Here is a 15,144-nt window from a genome sequence, read left to right on the forward strand (position 1 = left end):
CCACAACTCTTCTCCTGTGGCCCTGCTGTCACTCTTTATGGGGGATCCCCACCCTGGTCAAGGCCATCAGACATGCCTGAATTTGTGGGCCTCGTCTGTCAGTCACTCTGCTCCAAAAGGCTCTAACTGGAGTGTCCCTGTTACAGCAGAGACACAGGGGAGGGGGCAGGATGACAGGACAAAGGCGGCTCGGCTAGGGGTCCACTGTGGAGGAGACAGCAGATGGAATCCAGGCTAACAAAGACATGGCCAGAAATAAACTCACTGGCTGACATCATGATGACGTTTGGTGACCACACACATACAAACAAAACTAGGTCATCTGGAAGCTCTGAGAGCCAGAGAAGAATCGGGGTCTCCTAGCTGGCCCAGGGGACTGCAGTGGGGTTGGGGTGGGGTCAGGGAGAGGCACATTCACATTAGACCTGGCCCACATTCTCCTCTGCCTCTTGGGACGCTTGGATAATGGGCACCAAGTCAGAGGGGAGCTCAGTGAGGACAGCAATAGGCTGACAGCACAGGACATAAGAGGCTAACCTGGCTTAGGACAGACACCACCTGAAAGGACATAATTGGGGCCCTGGCACCTCCTGAAGTCTTTGAGGGAGGCTCCCCAGGCTCTGTGGGTTAGTGAACCCCACTTTGCTCTCCTTTGCAATTTTGAGGGTATAGTGACTCTTTCAGTGCCCCCTGCAGGAGGTGGACCTGGTGCCGTCCTGAGGGAGGCCGGAGGTGGGAGATTTAAAGGCTGAGGGGCAAGCTTGGGACGGCAGCACGGGAAATGGGAAACATGAGTGCCTGTGGAGCATCCCCCTCTCTCACCCACTTCTTCACCCAAATCCCCCCACGGAGGCCCCAGCAGTCACGCAACAGGGAGCCCTGCCTCGCGACTGCACCTGCCCCGTGGCAGACCACTGCTCCTTTGCCCCCTTTCCACTTCCGTGGTGGAAAAAATTAACCTAGGTCTCACATGTGTTTACATTACATCCAGTGCGCACTTTGCGTTAGCTGGGTATTATTTGGGGCTGGGGAATAAAACTCTAAAAAGGTTCATTTTGTAGATACACGGCCTCACAGAGCCACAGCCCTGTGGAATTGACCTAGAGAGAGCTGAGGCTGGTCCCCCTCCACTTGCCCCTTTCTCAAAGCTTTCTTGGAGTCTGCGCAGCCGTGGACAGGCAGGGCCCAGCTCCAGAGAAAGAGCAGCCCTGGGGCTGGGGAAGGACATGGCTGGGACAGCCAGTCCTTGAGCCTGCCAGGCTTGGGGGGCAGGGGCAGCAGAGGAACCTCGCTCCTCACACTCCCACTTCTCTGGTTCCTCCAGGGACCTAAGGCCAACCCTCCTCCACACAGGAAGACACCTGGGGCTGAGCAGGGAGTCAGACCACCTTCTGTCTGTCTGGTGCTTGTGTCCTGGCCCCCAACCCCCATACCTCCCTCCCAGCCTGAGGCCCAGGGCCCAGCAGACTCAGGACCTGGAGCTGGGTAGGCCCTCCATTCCTGTTCTCTCCAGTCCATGGCCCATGTGGCAAGTGGTGGCAGGCGGATGAGGAGGCCTCCCTATGTCTGGCTGTGCAGGCCCAGGGGAGCGTGGCGGGGTCTCTATACTTAAGGGGAGGGTGCTCAGCTGGGTTAGGAATGCACGCAGATTGGGTGAGGCAAACCCAGGTGCTAGGGATTGGGGTTCTCTTTCCAAAACAACAATATGGCGACCAGGAATGTAGAGTGCCAGGGCTGGGAAGCAGCAAAGGGGCTCCTGGGTGCAGCCCAGGGACCCTGGTGGCAGCCCCCCTGGGACAGCAAGCAGTGTGGGAGATGGTCTACACCAGGCTCCTGGAGCCACTGGAGTAGCGGCGCCGGTGCAGCAGGGAGCCTGGTGGGCAGTACTGGTGGGGGTGGTTGTAGGGGGGCGGGGGTGGGGGCAGGGGGGGCTGGTGGATGACCTTGACCGGGGAGCCCGGGCAGCCCAAAGATGTAGAGCCGCAGGAGTCAGAGGAGGAAGAGGCATAGCAGGAGAGAGCCTGGCTTAGCAGGGGCTCCATGCGGGCCAGGCAGGGCTTGTCCAGGACAATGACCTTGACAATTTGCTGGCATTGCACCAGAGTCCCCGGGGGCGCGGGTGGCGGCGGCGGCAACAACGGTGGCGGTGGCGGCGGCGGGGGCTGCTCTCTCGAGGGGCTAGGCTGTGGGTCTGGCAGTGGCGCCAGAGCTCCCCTCTCGGCCCCCAGCCCGGAGTTGTGCTGGGACGTTTGAAGCCTGTTGTGAATTGACACCTAGTTTAGAAACAGCCAGAGAAGCATGAAATGTTACAAGACTAATTCCCAGCTACTAGGACTGGCCACCCTGAGCCTCCCTTCTCCCCTTCCGTGGCTCCCATGCCCGTAGGGGCTCTCAGCCCTCACCTTGGCCCACTCCCGTCTCTCCACCAGAGGAAAACTGGCAGCTGGCAGAGGCTCTGACCCTGGCTGCAGCCAAGAGGCTGACGTGTCCTGCCACCGACCATGAGTAACCTCGGTTCTCTAGGCCTCAATTTCCTCATCTGTGAGATGGGCAGTTGGACCCTAGACTCTCAGGTTTGCATAGCTATGCAGTCTGACTTCATGGGCCTGCTGGGCAGCTGCGGGTCTTGGGTAAACTTCTCTCCACCTCTCTACCAGCCTCTGAGCTTGAGAAGCAGGGTCTTTGCCCCTCCTTGCCTCCCAGGGCTGTGTTGAGGACAAAGGAAGAACCTAGGGACAGGGTCAAGCATCTCTGAGACTTGGCAGCCCCCTCCTCCCTCTGGCTTCGTTAAAGGGGAAGCCTCATCGTCACTATTGACATCGTGAAGGCACCCAACACCCAGAATGCCAGAAACCCCTGAGGTGACCAGACTGACCCCACCCACCCCCAGGACCCCCCTGGACCATGACCACACATTCAAGAGCAGCCCAGAGAGCAAAGGCCAGAGTCAGATCCCCAGCTACCTCTTCAGCCCAGCCTGGGTCCTGGTTAAGTATATTCCACTGGAGGAGAGGGTACCCAGAGAGGACCCTAAGCTTTATCTCCTAGGCGGGGAATACAGAGGTGGCCGCCTCCCTCAGGTCATGAAGATCACTGTGAACCAGCGTGGCCTCCTCTTGCTAGCAGGGGGAGGAACTGGGTAGAAAGGAGGCTAGAGGATTCTAGAAGGGAGGGGTTTGATTTCTCACCCCCTAAGTCTCTAGGTACCACAACCCCCTTCCAAAACCTGAGCCCTTTGGGGGTGGCTGAGACCCTCCTACTCTTCTTGGTTCCACCACCCAGGGCAGGCTGCTCAGAGCACGGAGAAGATCCAGGCTTCAGGGAGGGAACCTTATCCCGGAGCCTAGACCTGGATGGCCCAGCCCAACACTATCTCAGAGCCCTAAACCAGCAGATCTTAACCCTATTTATTGGCAAAAGGTGCAAGTGCAGGGACCCCCTTGCCAGGTCTGTGCACGCCCAGTGGACAGCGTCCGTTTGCTCCCCAAGCCCCCGTTCTGTTTATCAATCTTCACCTCCAGACTGGCAGCACATTTAGGCCTGAGATTCCCCCAAGCTAACGAGGGATCCCCCGAGCCCCACACGGCCCTGCCAGGACCCAGGGCAGGCAGGGAGCATGGCGGAGCCGCCTTCCTCCAGGGAGCCCTCTGTGGGCCTCACTTGGGCAGAAGGCCTGTCTGCTGCTGCTGGAGGGGCGGCCACTTTCCCCACCTGCTGGCATTCTAACCTCTTCCCCAGGAGACCAGGGGCCAAGACAGCGCAAGCTGCATCCCTCCTGCTCCCCCACCCCAACTCCCCGACTCTGCAGCTGCCCCAGTCCAGACTCACTGAGCCCCTTCCTCTTCCTCCCCAGCTGCCCCCCATGTAGCCCATGGCTCTTGGCCTCACCCTGGACCTCCTCTTCATCTCCCGCTTCCAGATTCTGCCACCACTGCCTCACCTCCCTCCTCCCCACCCCACCCCGTCCCTTATCTTTAATAGTAAATGAAAAGCAGGAAGTGACAGCGAAACATTCTCTCATTCTGACCCCCTTCTCACCGCCCTGCTGATGAAAGAAAAGAGAGACTGAGGGTGGAACATGAGTAGCGGGTCAAAACAGCTTGGAGATGGAGAAGCACCTGCCAGAGGGGCTCTGCCAGGCGCTGGGGAACTGACAGAGAGGGCAGAGGACAGGAGAGCTCAGGGTCCAGCTGAGAGGCGGGCAGCGAGGCTGCCCTGGGCAGAGGAGCAGAGGCTGGCAGTGCCCTGGGGCTGGCTTGGGGGGGGGGCAGCCTTGCAGATAGTCACATGGCCCTGTGGGCAGGGTCGGAGGGAGAATGAGGGGGGACATGGGGTTGCTTGTCCCACCTGTGTAGGTCGGGCTGAGGTGCGGGCAGGGCCGGTCACCTTGCGTGTTTATCTGCAAGGCTAGAGAATGAGCAGCTGCAGGAAGATGGGGGGAGGAGGGGCAGGGGATGGAATACCCACCCTGGGGGCTTGTCAGCTGCTGGGGCAGGAAGCTCCTCGGAGTAAAGGTGCCTCCTCCAGACACAGGTGTGTGGGGGATGGGGGGCCGTGGGGAAAGAGAAGAAAGTGGGCTCCCCTGGAGTACCCTGGGGCTTCCCTGAGTTTTCTCAGGCCCGGAGCAGGCAGGGCTCCTCCCTCGGACCTCTGCATGGGGGCTCCTCCAGCCTGGGGTATGCGGTTTGGGAAAGGAGGCAGCAGCGGGGGATCCCTGGAGGCTTGGCAGAAAAGGTATGACGGCGCTCATTGGGGTTTGAGGGGAGCTGGTACCAGACAGGGGCCCAGAAAGGCTTGCAGGGGCAACTGCATGCCCCCCAGGTGACACTTTGGGGACCCCAAAAGGACCAGCTGCTGCTGCTACTTCCCCATTCCTTTCCTATGTGGCTTGAGGATGGGCTGCCCTTCCCTTCGCCATGGACAGTCTTCAAAAAGATCAGCTCTCCCCTCAGAAAGCCTCTAAAACAACCCCACCCCTACTCTGCCTCATTTTCTACTGCACACATCCCTACCACATGGCCAGCTGTCCAGATGGACCAGCTGTTTCAGAGAGAAGCTCCACCCTCCCCGCTGCCCCCTTGTTTGGTCTCTAGCTTCTTCACGAAGCATGGGGGAGAGCAGGGTCCACCCTGGAAGGGATGACACTCCCTCCTCAGGGAGGGGAATATTAGGCCCCCTGATAAAGCAAGTATTAGGGGATCGGTGAGGAGTGTGCTAGGGACGTGGGCTTGGGAGTGTGTGGGAGGAATCGCCGTGGAGGGGCTTCGTCTGCATGGTGTTAGCCTGGGAGCTGGACCTTGGAGGGCAATCAGCTGGGGCAGGCCAGGCTGGGGCACAGGAGAAAGTGCGGCAGCTTATTTAGGTGCTGGAACAGTGGCATTACCCATGCTAGCAGTAACTTTTAATTGTATCTCTTGAAATTGGTAAAATGGTGAGTCGGGCTGGGGAGGCATTGATTAATACCTGAGAAGAGAAACAAGAGACGGTGAGAAGAAGGACAAGGGGGCACAGAATCACTCACCTGGGCAACCAGGCCTCCACTTACCTCCACGCTGCTCTCTGAAGGCCTCTCGCCCAGCGCGGCTTCCCTCTTGGCTTTGAATGCAAAGAGCACAGGGCTCACTTTCCACCCTCCCAGTACAAATTCCTGCCCCCCTCTTGCCCCCGTAACCGCGCCTGTGTGATTGGCGAGACTGGGTGCCATGCAGTTCCCACAGACAGAGGTGGCCAGGTCAGTGGACTGGCATCTGGAGCCCAGCTCTTCCACTTACTGGCTGTGTGGCGGGGGGCAAGATGTTACACCTCTCTGTGCCTCCATAGACCAGAAGATCTCTGACACACCTTCTGATGTGGGCACTGTTGGGTTCAATTCACCCACAGTCAAAGCCTTCCCGACATGGACTCTGCACGTTGGTAACGAGCTGGCATTGGTCCTTAGCTCCCAGAAACACAAGGAAGCTCAACTGGGCATTTGTGGGCGCACTGTTAATCTGTCTCCTTCAGATACAGGCTCCTTGAGGGAGGGGCCATGTTCCTTTTTTGTTCCTATCCCCGCTGCTGAACCAACAGTGGGGACCCAGTGCGGTGAGGCCTGCACAGCACGCACCACAGGGCCTGGCTGGGCAGAGCCCATAACGGCTCTGTAGTTGCTACAAAGGTGCCTGACTGGCCTGGCTCAGCACCAGAACCTTTGGATCTCCAGCAACAGCTTGATGACTTTTTCTGACTCAGTCACCTCCCCCATGCATCCACCCCCACCTCCTGCCCAGCAGGCATTCCAGTGCTCCTCTGCTGGAGCCCCTCTTATTTCTCACACCCCACTTTGGGATCAGGAAGCACTCCATGTGGAGGCACCTGACCAGGACCCTGGAGACGCAGCCTGGTCTGGCCAGGGGCTGCAACTGAAAAGAAGCAGGCTGGTGGGCAGCGTGCAGTGGGCTGCCAGGGAATAAATCACAGCTGAGACTCAGCTCTGGCGTTTAAACTGCTGTGAAAACAAGCTGCGACCCAAGTACTGTGACCTGATGGAAACGAAGGGGCCGGCTGAAAAGCAGGTGGTGGGGAGAACCTCGAATGCCTGGTGGCAGGTCAAACTTGTGGAGAGAAGGCGCTGTCACAGGGAGAATCTCCACACGGCTCAAAGAGCCCCGAGTGCTGCGCAGGAAACAATCCTGCCTCCCAGCGGGCGTGCCCCGCCCTGCAATGCTGTCTGTCCAGCACCAAGGTCTCCTGGCCGTCACTGAGGGCTGTGGACCAGCATGAAACCCACTGGAGTTTCTCTGCTCAAGCTGATGTCTTGCCAGGACCCTGGCTTTCCAGTGCTTAGCATGGGGCACACAGCAGGCTCTCAGTAAGCGATTGTTACATGTAAGATAAGTTCCTGAGTTAATTACTGAGAGCATACTTCTGGGTAGTTTGCTGGGGGACTGTTGGGATGGGATTTAATTCTCATGTCACCTCTCCTAATTCTTTTTCATCTGGGACTGCGGAGGTAGAGGTAAGTTTGCTGTGCTCCCTGTAGGTCGGGGTGAGGGGAGGCCGAGGCACAGGAACATAGGGAAGTGTCAGTGGGAGAAAGGAAGCAGACCTAGAGGATGGGGCCAAAGGGGGTACAAAGTCTGAAGCTGGATTCATTCGTCCGGAGTGAATAATTCAACACCCCCAGTGAGTCAGCAGTCTTCAGGGAGCGGGGGTGTGAGAGGGTAGAAAGCATCGCACTGGGGACAGGATCAGCAGGACTCCTGGCCTGACTCCTCCAGGGAGGACAGTGATGGAGCATGTGGGCCTCGGGCCCTAGCATATCTTTCTCCTCACCCCCCTGCTAAGGCTCCTGAGGTTAAGCCTGGAGCCCCCTAGCAGGAAGGAATGGCCATGGAAATGAGCACTTCCCTCACCCACATGTCCCAGGAACCCAAGCCCAGGGGCGATAAGTGGCCTCCATGCCCCCTGGGCCCCAGCCACCCAGGAGCAGGGCCAAGGCTCACCTGTAGGTGATCCATGCTTCGACTGTGGGTCCACCTGGGCTCCTCCAGGCTTAAAAGAGAGTGTCTTTGCTCCCTGCTGCTTCTCCAGCTCCCCTAAGGAATGGAGAGGCCCATGAACAGAGAGAAACCCTAACCTCAACAGCATAGAGGTAAAGAAGGAAATGAGGAGACAGAGCAGGAAGAGGACGAATCCCTAACACATGCTAAAAAACATAGGTCTCAGAGCCTGGCACCCTGCTTCGTGGCAAGTTAAACACCCTCTGGAGCCTCAGTTGCTTCATCTGTACACAGGGATGACGATATCCGCTTGAATGGCAGACAGGCGGCAGAGAGGTTAAGAAGAGGGAGGGGGCTGTGTGGGTTTGAATCCCGCTTCTGATACTTTCTAGATGTGCAGCTTTAGGCAAGTTACGGAGCTTCTCCACGCCTCACCTGAGGGGCAGTGGTGCCCACTCCGAAGTGTCCTTAAGGGGATTCACATGAGGAGATACATTAAGGCACTGAGGAGGGTTGCAGCAAGTGCCCAATAAATATTAGCTTTTATCACAATGTGTAAGAATCCCTTGGCACAGGAGACCTTAGCAATGGCTGATGACACCTAACCTGCTGGCCGTGCTTCCCCGTGGCACTGAGCGTGCCCCTCCCCCCAGCCTGCTGTGCTTGCCCAGGATGCGCAGGGCTCTCCCCAGGAGGGGACCCCTGTGCCCCAGGGCCTGTAAGTGCTGCAGACCCATGTGGCCAAGGCATCTGTCTTGGTACTCAATTTCAATTTCTTGTTCTCTTGACACCGCTACAGAACTGCCAGTTACCGTCCTTGGAGATTTGACAGTCATTATTAAATCACTCCTTCAGCCTCTCTTTTCCAGGAGACATAACTCAAGTTCCTTTTATTAAAGCTACTCCCCTGGGTCCCGTTTTCTGCCTCTCTGGTTGTCTATAGTCCAGGAACACCACACTGCAAACCCCCACACCAAAACCATTTGTCCCGATTGCCTGAGTAACAGCATCAATCAATATGAAATACTTTTACTGAACTGAGATGTGTCCCTCTCCCTGCGGAGGGGCTTTCTTGGCTTTGGAGAAATGAGCAAGGAGTCCAAGGAACCTGGGGGCAAATATTGTTTTGTCATTGCCTTGTGAACTTGGACTGCCTCCTTAGGCTCTGTTAGGTTCCATTTCCTTGTCTCTAAAACGAGAGGACTGCTACTCACCTCATGGAAAATTGTGGCAAGAATTAAATAACACAATAGGTTCAGCATTCAGCCCAGGGCCAGGCACACGGTGCTCAGTAAACAGTAGCTGCTGCTGATTTTCATTTTCTCCTTTCTGCTTGCCTCCCTGCCCAGCCCTGCATCTTCCCTCAGCTGCTCCTTCCCTTTCTCCCCATCTGAAGAGTAAGAGCCAGATGTGAACCTTTCTCCCTCCTCGCCTGCCCTCTAGGTAGCAGGAGAGGATAGTCACCTCCTGACATACACGTTCTAGCGGTCTCTGCGCCTTTGTACTCTGGGGAGATATACAATGTGCTGCTCCCAGGCTGGTGGGGAAACCTGCCCCTTCCAGCAACACCGGTGCCGTGGGCCGACTGTGGCTCCCTGGGGCTCTGTGGAGCCACTGGTGACATTTGAACAATAAGAGAAGTGAAGCCACTTCAGGGCATGCCCTTCAAAATGTTCAAGATCAGCCGCAAAGGTTGCATCTCTGAACAACCAGCCCAGCCCTCTTGAAAAGAGTCTGTTTGTTGTACTGGTGAAGGCACATGTTCCAGCAGAAAACAGAAAGGGAATTTACTCACCCCTTTCCACCCAAGCTGTTACGGGAGTTACATAGTCTGGGGGGGGGGGGGTTGTTTAACTTGATTTAGCTTTGGTTGTTTGGGAAACTATCAACAAAACCTCTTCTCTCCCTCCCAGAGTGGGAAGTACATGAACCTCAAAATCAGACTTAAAGGCAAATTCCAGCTCCTCTGCTTTTGATATGCATGATCTTGGACACACTCTTTAACCACTCTGAGTCTTATCTGGCACATGGGGACAATGCACCTACTGTGCAGCATCACTGTGAGGATTAGTGGAATATGAACAAACTGCCTAGCACACAGTAGGTGACCCAAAACAACGATTAAAAAGCAGCTCCCTGATCAAAAACTCCCACTGCCTTTTCTGTGCCTAATGGGTTTTTATGAATTTTAGAAATACTTTTTAACTAAGTGGCCACATAAAGCAGAACTGAAGTCTAGTTTTATTTTCTGTTTTGCTTTCTGAGTCCATTCTTATTTAATTGTCTTAAGGGCTATCTGAAGCCACAGCAGCGTGGGAGCAGTAAAAGCTTGCCCGTGGGCATAGGTTGTAGGTCATCACCGCTCTTTTCTTAAGCCAGAAAGCAGCCACTAAACCACCCAGACATGTGAAGAGACCCATGTTTTCTAAAATGCCTGAATTGGAACAATCAAGAATCAAGGCTTTGCTGAGAGGAACAGAAAGACCAAATAGAGGGACAGTCAGAAAACCAGCCTGGCTCTTCTAAAAGAAAATGCTATGAAAAATTAAGTCAAGGAACTACTTGAGATTAGAAGAAATGAAACAACAGATGTAGTAAGTGAACCTGGACTGGATCTAGGGGAAGAGGCTGTGCAGGGAGCTCAATGGGACAGAAGCTGGCCCTGGGCCTCTTTGGTTTGCATTTGCGCCTTGGTTGGCTCGCTCAGAGTCCTGGTCCAATGCAGCAGAGTCCTCAGTTCCAAGGGGCCCACTTGCAGCCCCACGTGCGCATGCTCTGACCTGCCACACTTGTGTTGTGAAGAGGCAGGAGAGCAGTGCACCCACGTGCGGCCGCAATGGTGCAGCGGCTCACCCCACACTCACTCTGAAGTGGGTGACAGAGTCAGAGACGTGTCTGTCTACAAGCCGCCTCTGTCCCTCGCTGACGGAGAGCTGGCCTGCCCTCCCTGCCAACAGCCTCAGAAAGCCTGGGGGGCACTTTGTCCTTACACTCTATCCGGATCTGCTCCAGCTCCGTCACCTCCGCGATGGACTCCTTCAGGTCCTCCACGAACTTCTGCATCTCGTCCAAGCCCAGGGCACAAAAATGCAGCACCTGCCTCTTCTCAGAGCCGGAGAGCGGGGTCACCAGGGTGATGCCATGAGAGTAGTCTGGAAACCAGACCCCAGGCCCATGGCTGTGAGCAGCAGCAGGTGAGGCAGGAACCAGTCCAGCATGCTCACCACCTCACCCTCCCCACACCTTCCCCTTCCCCCACCCGCCCTCTGCCACATCTCTGATCCCTGCCGAGACTCACACTCATTCTCAAAGAGATGGAACTGCATGCCCAGCAGGCCAACCGACTTGCAGAAAGTGTACGTGGAGGAGCTCTTCTTCTTGGGGCAAAGTTTGAGAATCTGTCCAGGAGAGGGAGACAGAGATGCACTGCCGGGTGTACACGTATGTGTGGCTGTGTGAACTCCCAGGGATGAGGCTGAACACACAGGCAAACACTCGCAAAGTTACATGCACACATATGCACACCTGTATACTTAGGATACATTCACACACACATGCATATACATGTATTGAATACATCTACACACACATATACAATCAGCACCCACTTTATCAAAATTTGTTCGTTTTTTTCTGCATAACCCCTCACCCCGCCCCCAGGGGTTATTCCCACTGCTCTTAGAAGAAGCCAATCCACACTTCCTGCCCCACCAGGTCTGTTCCCTGCTGCAGTTTGGCTTCTGCTCAAGCCACATTCTCTTCCTTTCTGTAGCTTGATCAGGGCAGGCTCAGTCCACTGCAGGCCCTTTACTCATGGTATTCCCTTTCCATAACTCTCCCTGAAGCTTTTCGCAGAGCTGGCTTACTCTCATTAATTAGCTCTTAGATGAAATGCTACCTCTTTACAGATTCCTTCCTTGATGAGCCTATCTACAAAAGCCAAACAAACAAAAAAGTCCACCTTAATACCAGTCACTCTATCCCCTCACCCTGTTTCACTGTCTTCATAGCACCTTCCTCTCAATTTGATATTATCTCCTTTGTTTTCTTATTTTTATCTCCCTTCTCTACTAAGGTGAAAGCTCTGTATGCCAGTTGCTCAATACATGGATATTTCTTGAGCAGCTGCTTTGAGATGGGCTCTGGGGGTACAGGAGAGCAGGAGACAGGGCGAGCCCTGCCCTCAGGGCACTCCTGCTTCAGTGGAGGAAGACAGGTGTAATAAACAAAAACCAACGGAACACCCTGGCTGCTGTGGCTCAGTGGATTGAGCGTCGGCCTGCAAACCAAGTGTCACTGGTTCGATTCCCAGTCAGGGCATATGACTAGGTTACACGTCAGGTCCCCAGCTGGGGGCGTGAGTGAGAGGCAACCACACATTGATGTTTCTCTCCCTCTCTTTCTCCTTTCCCTTCTCTCTAAAAACAGATAAATAAAATAAAAATAAAATAAAGTAATCTTGTTAAAAAATTTATTAAATAAAAAAAAACAACCAAACAAAAAACCAAAATGAAGAAATGGGTAAATAAGACAATTCAGAAACCACGAAGTGTTCTGAAGTAAATGAAGGGTGAGGATTAGACAGTGATTGGCAGGTTCCCTTGCTAGGTGGCCTGTGTAAGGAGGTGCTGTTTGAATTGGAATCTGAATGAAGGTGGGGGGCGGGAGGGGGGTAGATGAGATGGGAGGGGGAGTTTTTTAAGCAGAAGGAGCAGCAAGAACCAAAGCCTGAGATGGAATGAACCCGGCCCATGGGAGGTAGGCTGCAGGTCAAGGTGTCAGAACAGCCTGGAAAGAAGCGAGGGCATGAGGTCAGAGGTCCTGGAGGCGGCAGGCAGGGAGGCGGGAAGTCCTTCTCCTGCACGGGAAGCCAGGGTCGGGTCTGAGGCAGGGCAGACAGGCCTGACTGGCACTCTGGAAGGATTACTCCTGGCTCTGTGGAAGATGGACTTTAGCACAGGATCATTAGACTTGGGATAATACTAGAGGTTGTGCCAATATGACTCATAGATAGAGAAGAGATGGGGTACAAAGGGAAGACAGAAACCAAGTCCTCTTCACCACTGTTTCCTGGCACTTACAACAATGCCTGGCACACAGCAGACACTCATTAAACACATGTGGAATGGATACCAGCTTTCAAAGACCAAAGAATGAGTGCCATACAGATGTGGGCACACAGAGACACACATGCAAGTGCATATGTACACACAGACACACACACCAGCATCCCTCCAGGCCCAGGGACAGCATCTGCCCTGCTTAGGTCCAGCGACCAGCACTGTATACCCTGGCAGTGAGACATGAAGCACATCCCTCTACCCTGCATGACCCAGGCTTCCTATAACATGGAGAGAGGAAAGATCTGGAATCTAATTCCTTTCCACCATGACATGGAAATGACTTAACCTCTCTGAGTCAGTTTCATAACTTATAAAGTAGAAATGATCCTATCTGCCTGAGTTACCTCACAGCTCATGATGTGAAAATGCCACCAGCTAGGTAAATCAGCCACTAAGTACACAGCATTCTGTGTACAGTCTGGGAGGGCCCCTTCCACCCCTCTTTGGGGGCCCCTGCCAAGACTGAGCAGGGCAGCAGGTGCCCTGGGCCAGTCCGCTCACCACCAGCAAGTCGTTGAAGAGGAACACCTCCCTCTGATGCGCGGCCTGCTTCTGCAGCTTGTTCACATCCGTTACCTCGAAGAGCCGGCTGCAGCAGACCAGGCGGCGATGGGGCACTGACAGCACCTGGGGAGGGGCCCGCGCTCAGCAGGAGACGCCGGAGCCCCAGGCCCTCCCCACCCACAGCACCCGTTTCCCAGGAGAGCCGATGGAGGCCTGGGGCTTTATTACAGGGCCTGAAAGGACCCTACCCCTCTTTCCTCACCGGGTTTTTCCCCCCTCATCATGTTTCTCAGGGAGCGAGGCTGGGGCTCATTGCGCTGGAGCAAACGTGTAGGCACAGGGATGGGAAGGACGGTTTGTAAGCACTTTCAGACCATTCACAGCCAGTCACTGCCAACCTGCTTCCCACCAAGACCTTCTTGAGGCTGTGGCCCGCAGCATGGCACACCACCCCTTTTCCATCGTACACCTAAACACAAGTGTGCAAGAGGGAGGGGACTACAGGGACACCCTGAATCTGCTCCAGGGTGTAAAACAGTCTGCTCCAGTGGTGTTTGCAAAGCAGAGAGATGCTAAAACCTCAGTAATACAAGCTCTGTGCCCTGGCCGGATGACTTATTTGATTGGATTGTCATCCTGTACACCAAAAGGTTGTGGGTTCGGTCCCCAGTCAGGACATGTACAGGAGGCAACCAATCGATGTTTTTCTCTCGTGTCAATGTTTCTCTCTCTCTCACTAAATATATCCTTGGGTGAGGATTTAAATATATATGTGGGCTCCAGGAAGGAAAGGGCCAGTGTTGCTCACACTGGGCAGAGGAGCCAGCGCACAGCTTCAGACAAGGTCCCCAAAGTGCTCCCCAGCAATTCAGGGAGAGGAACTGGAGACAAACCCTAGAACCTACTCCCCACCCTTTGAATTTATGGCATAAAGAGCTTCCTCTGGCATGTAAGCAAATTAGTAAATTACAGAGAATGCTCACCTTAAAAATCACTGCAAACACACAACATATTGTCTGGACAACTAAGAGGTTCCCCAGTGATTCAAGACAGCACAGTCTAAAGCATATGTTAGTTCATTTTCTGAGTTCTGTCCAGTAGGACCGGCCAGGACTGCCCAGTATCCACTCCACCATAAACCTCCCTGGCTGGCCATCCAGGTGCTTCAGCCAGAGAGCCCTGGGCAGTCTTGCCTGACTCATCACCTCAGTGTCCCCTGCTGCAGCAGCGGGAGCAAGACATGGTGAGGAAATGAGGCAAGGGAAAGAAGAGGGTGCAGCGCATGGCACACAGTAGGGACTCAGTAACTACTAAGTGCATGAGTAATAGAAGTGTTTTTGAAAGGCAAGGAGGAGAATAGGAGGAGATGTCAGGAAGAAAGAAATAAAAGGACATGGGAGAAGGGGGAGCTTAGCAGGCATGGGAGAGCATGTGACCCCCACAGGGGGAGCACCGTTCTGCAGCAGGCACTTACTGTCTTCATGCCCACAATGGACTTCTCCACCTTGGTGACATACGTGACATGGTCCTCATTGGACTTGAGCTCCTTCTGCTGGATCCTTTCGTAGATGCCTACCACCAGCTCCCTGGGGATGTCAGCGCCATCATCCACACCTGGAGTGTGCGAAGGAAGGCAGGGAGGAGAAGGAGAGAGGCGTCAGAGGCCTGGAACCACAGAGAGGAAGCCCCGCCCCCTGCCCCCCAGACAGATGCTCCTAAAGGATGGCCTTCATTGTGCACTGTCCCTTTTCCAAAGCCTTTAATGGCTGGCTCCCCATATCTACTAAATTAAGGACAAACTCTTGGCCAGACATCACTATAATATGGCCCCAGCACACATTTCCAGCCTCATCTTCTGTTGTTCCAGAACCTCCACTCCCACCTCCCAGGCTGCTGTCCTCATCTCCAAACAGAGCGCGATCCTGCTATATGACTTCGCCTCTGCCGTCCTCTTGTCCGCCCTCCTGTCCCCAGCCTTGCCAGGAGAGCACCTTGAAGACTAATGCCCTGTCTTATTTTCTTTTCAATTGTCCTCC

General features: G+C 54.8%; 1 protein-coding gene across 2 annotated transcripts in view; it reads right to left on the minus strand.

The window, feature by feature from the left end:
- Positions 1-207: 207 nt before the first annotated feature.
- Positions 208-15,144, minus strand: part of IQSEC3 (IQ motif and Sec7 domain ArfGEF 3) — a 47,043-nt gene continuing 32,106 nt past the window's right edge. The window contains exons 5-11 of one of the 2 annotated variants that reach the window (XM_090273830.1): positions 14,583-14,722; positions 13,106-13,231; positions 10,780-10,879; positions 10,472-10,633; positions 7,485-7,577; positions 5,546-5,595; positions 208-2,273 (exon numbers count right to left, since the gene is read on the minus strand). In XM_090273830.1, coding sequence (XP_090129956.1) covers positions 1,821-2,273; positions 5,546-5,595; positions 7,485-7,577; positions 10,472-10,633; positions 10,780-10,879; positions 13,106-13,231; positions 14,583-14,722 — 1,124 coding nt within the window. In that variant the 3' untranslated portion in view covers positions 208-1,820. Of the gene's footprint in view, positions 2,274-5,388; positions 5,464-5,545; positions 5,596-7,484; positions 7,578-10,471; positions 10,634-10,779; positions 10,880-13,105; positions 13,232-14,582; positions 14,723-15,144 lie in introns of those variants that run through there. The other variant, XM_090273831.1, reaches the window with a different exon arrangement.

The sequence above is a fragment of the Furipterus horrens genome, unplaced genomic scaffold (genome assembly GCF_987537825.1).
Source record: "Furipterus horrens unplaced genomic scaffold, mFurHor1.1.pri manual_scaffold_4, whole genome shotgun sequence".
Classification (NCBI taxonomy): Eukaryota; Metazoa; Chordata; class Mammalia; order Chiroptera; family Furipteridae; genus Furipterus; species Furipterus horrens.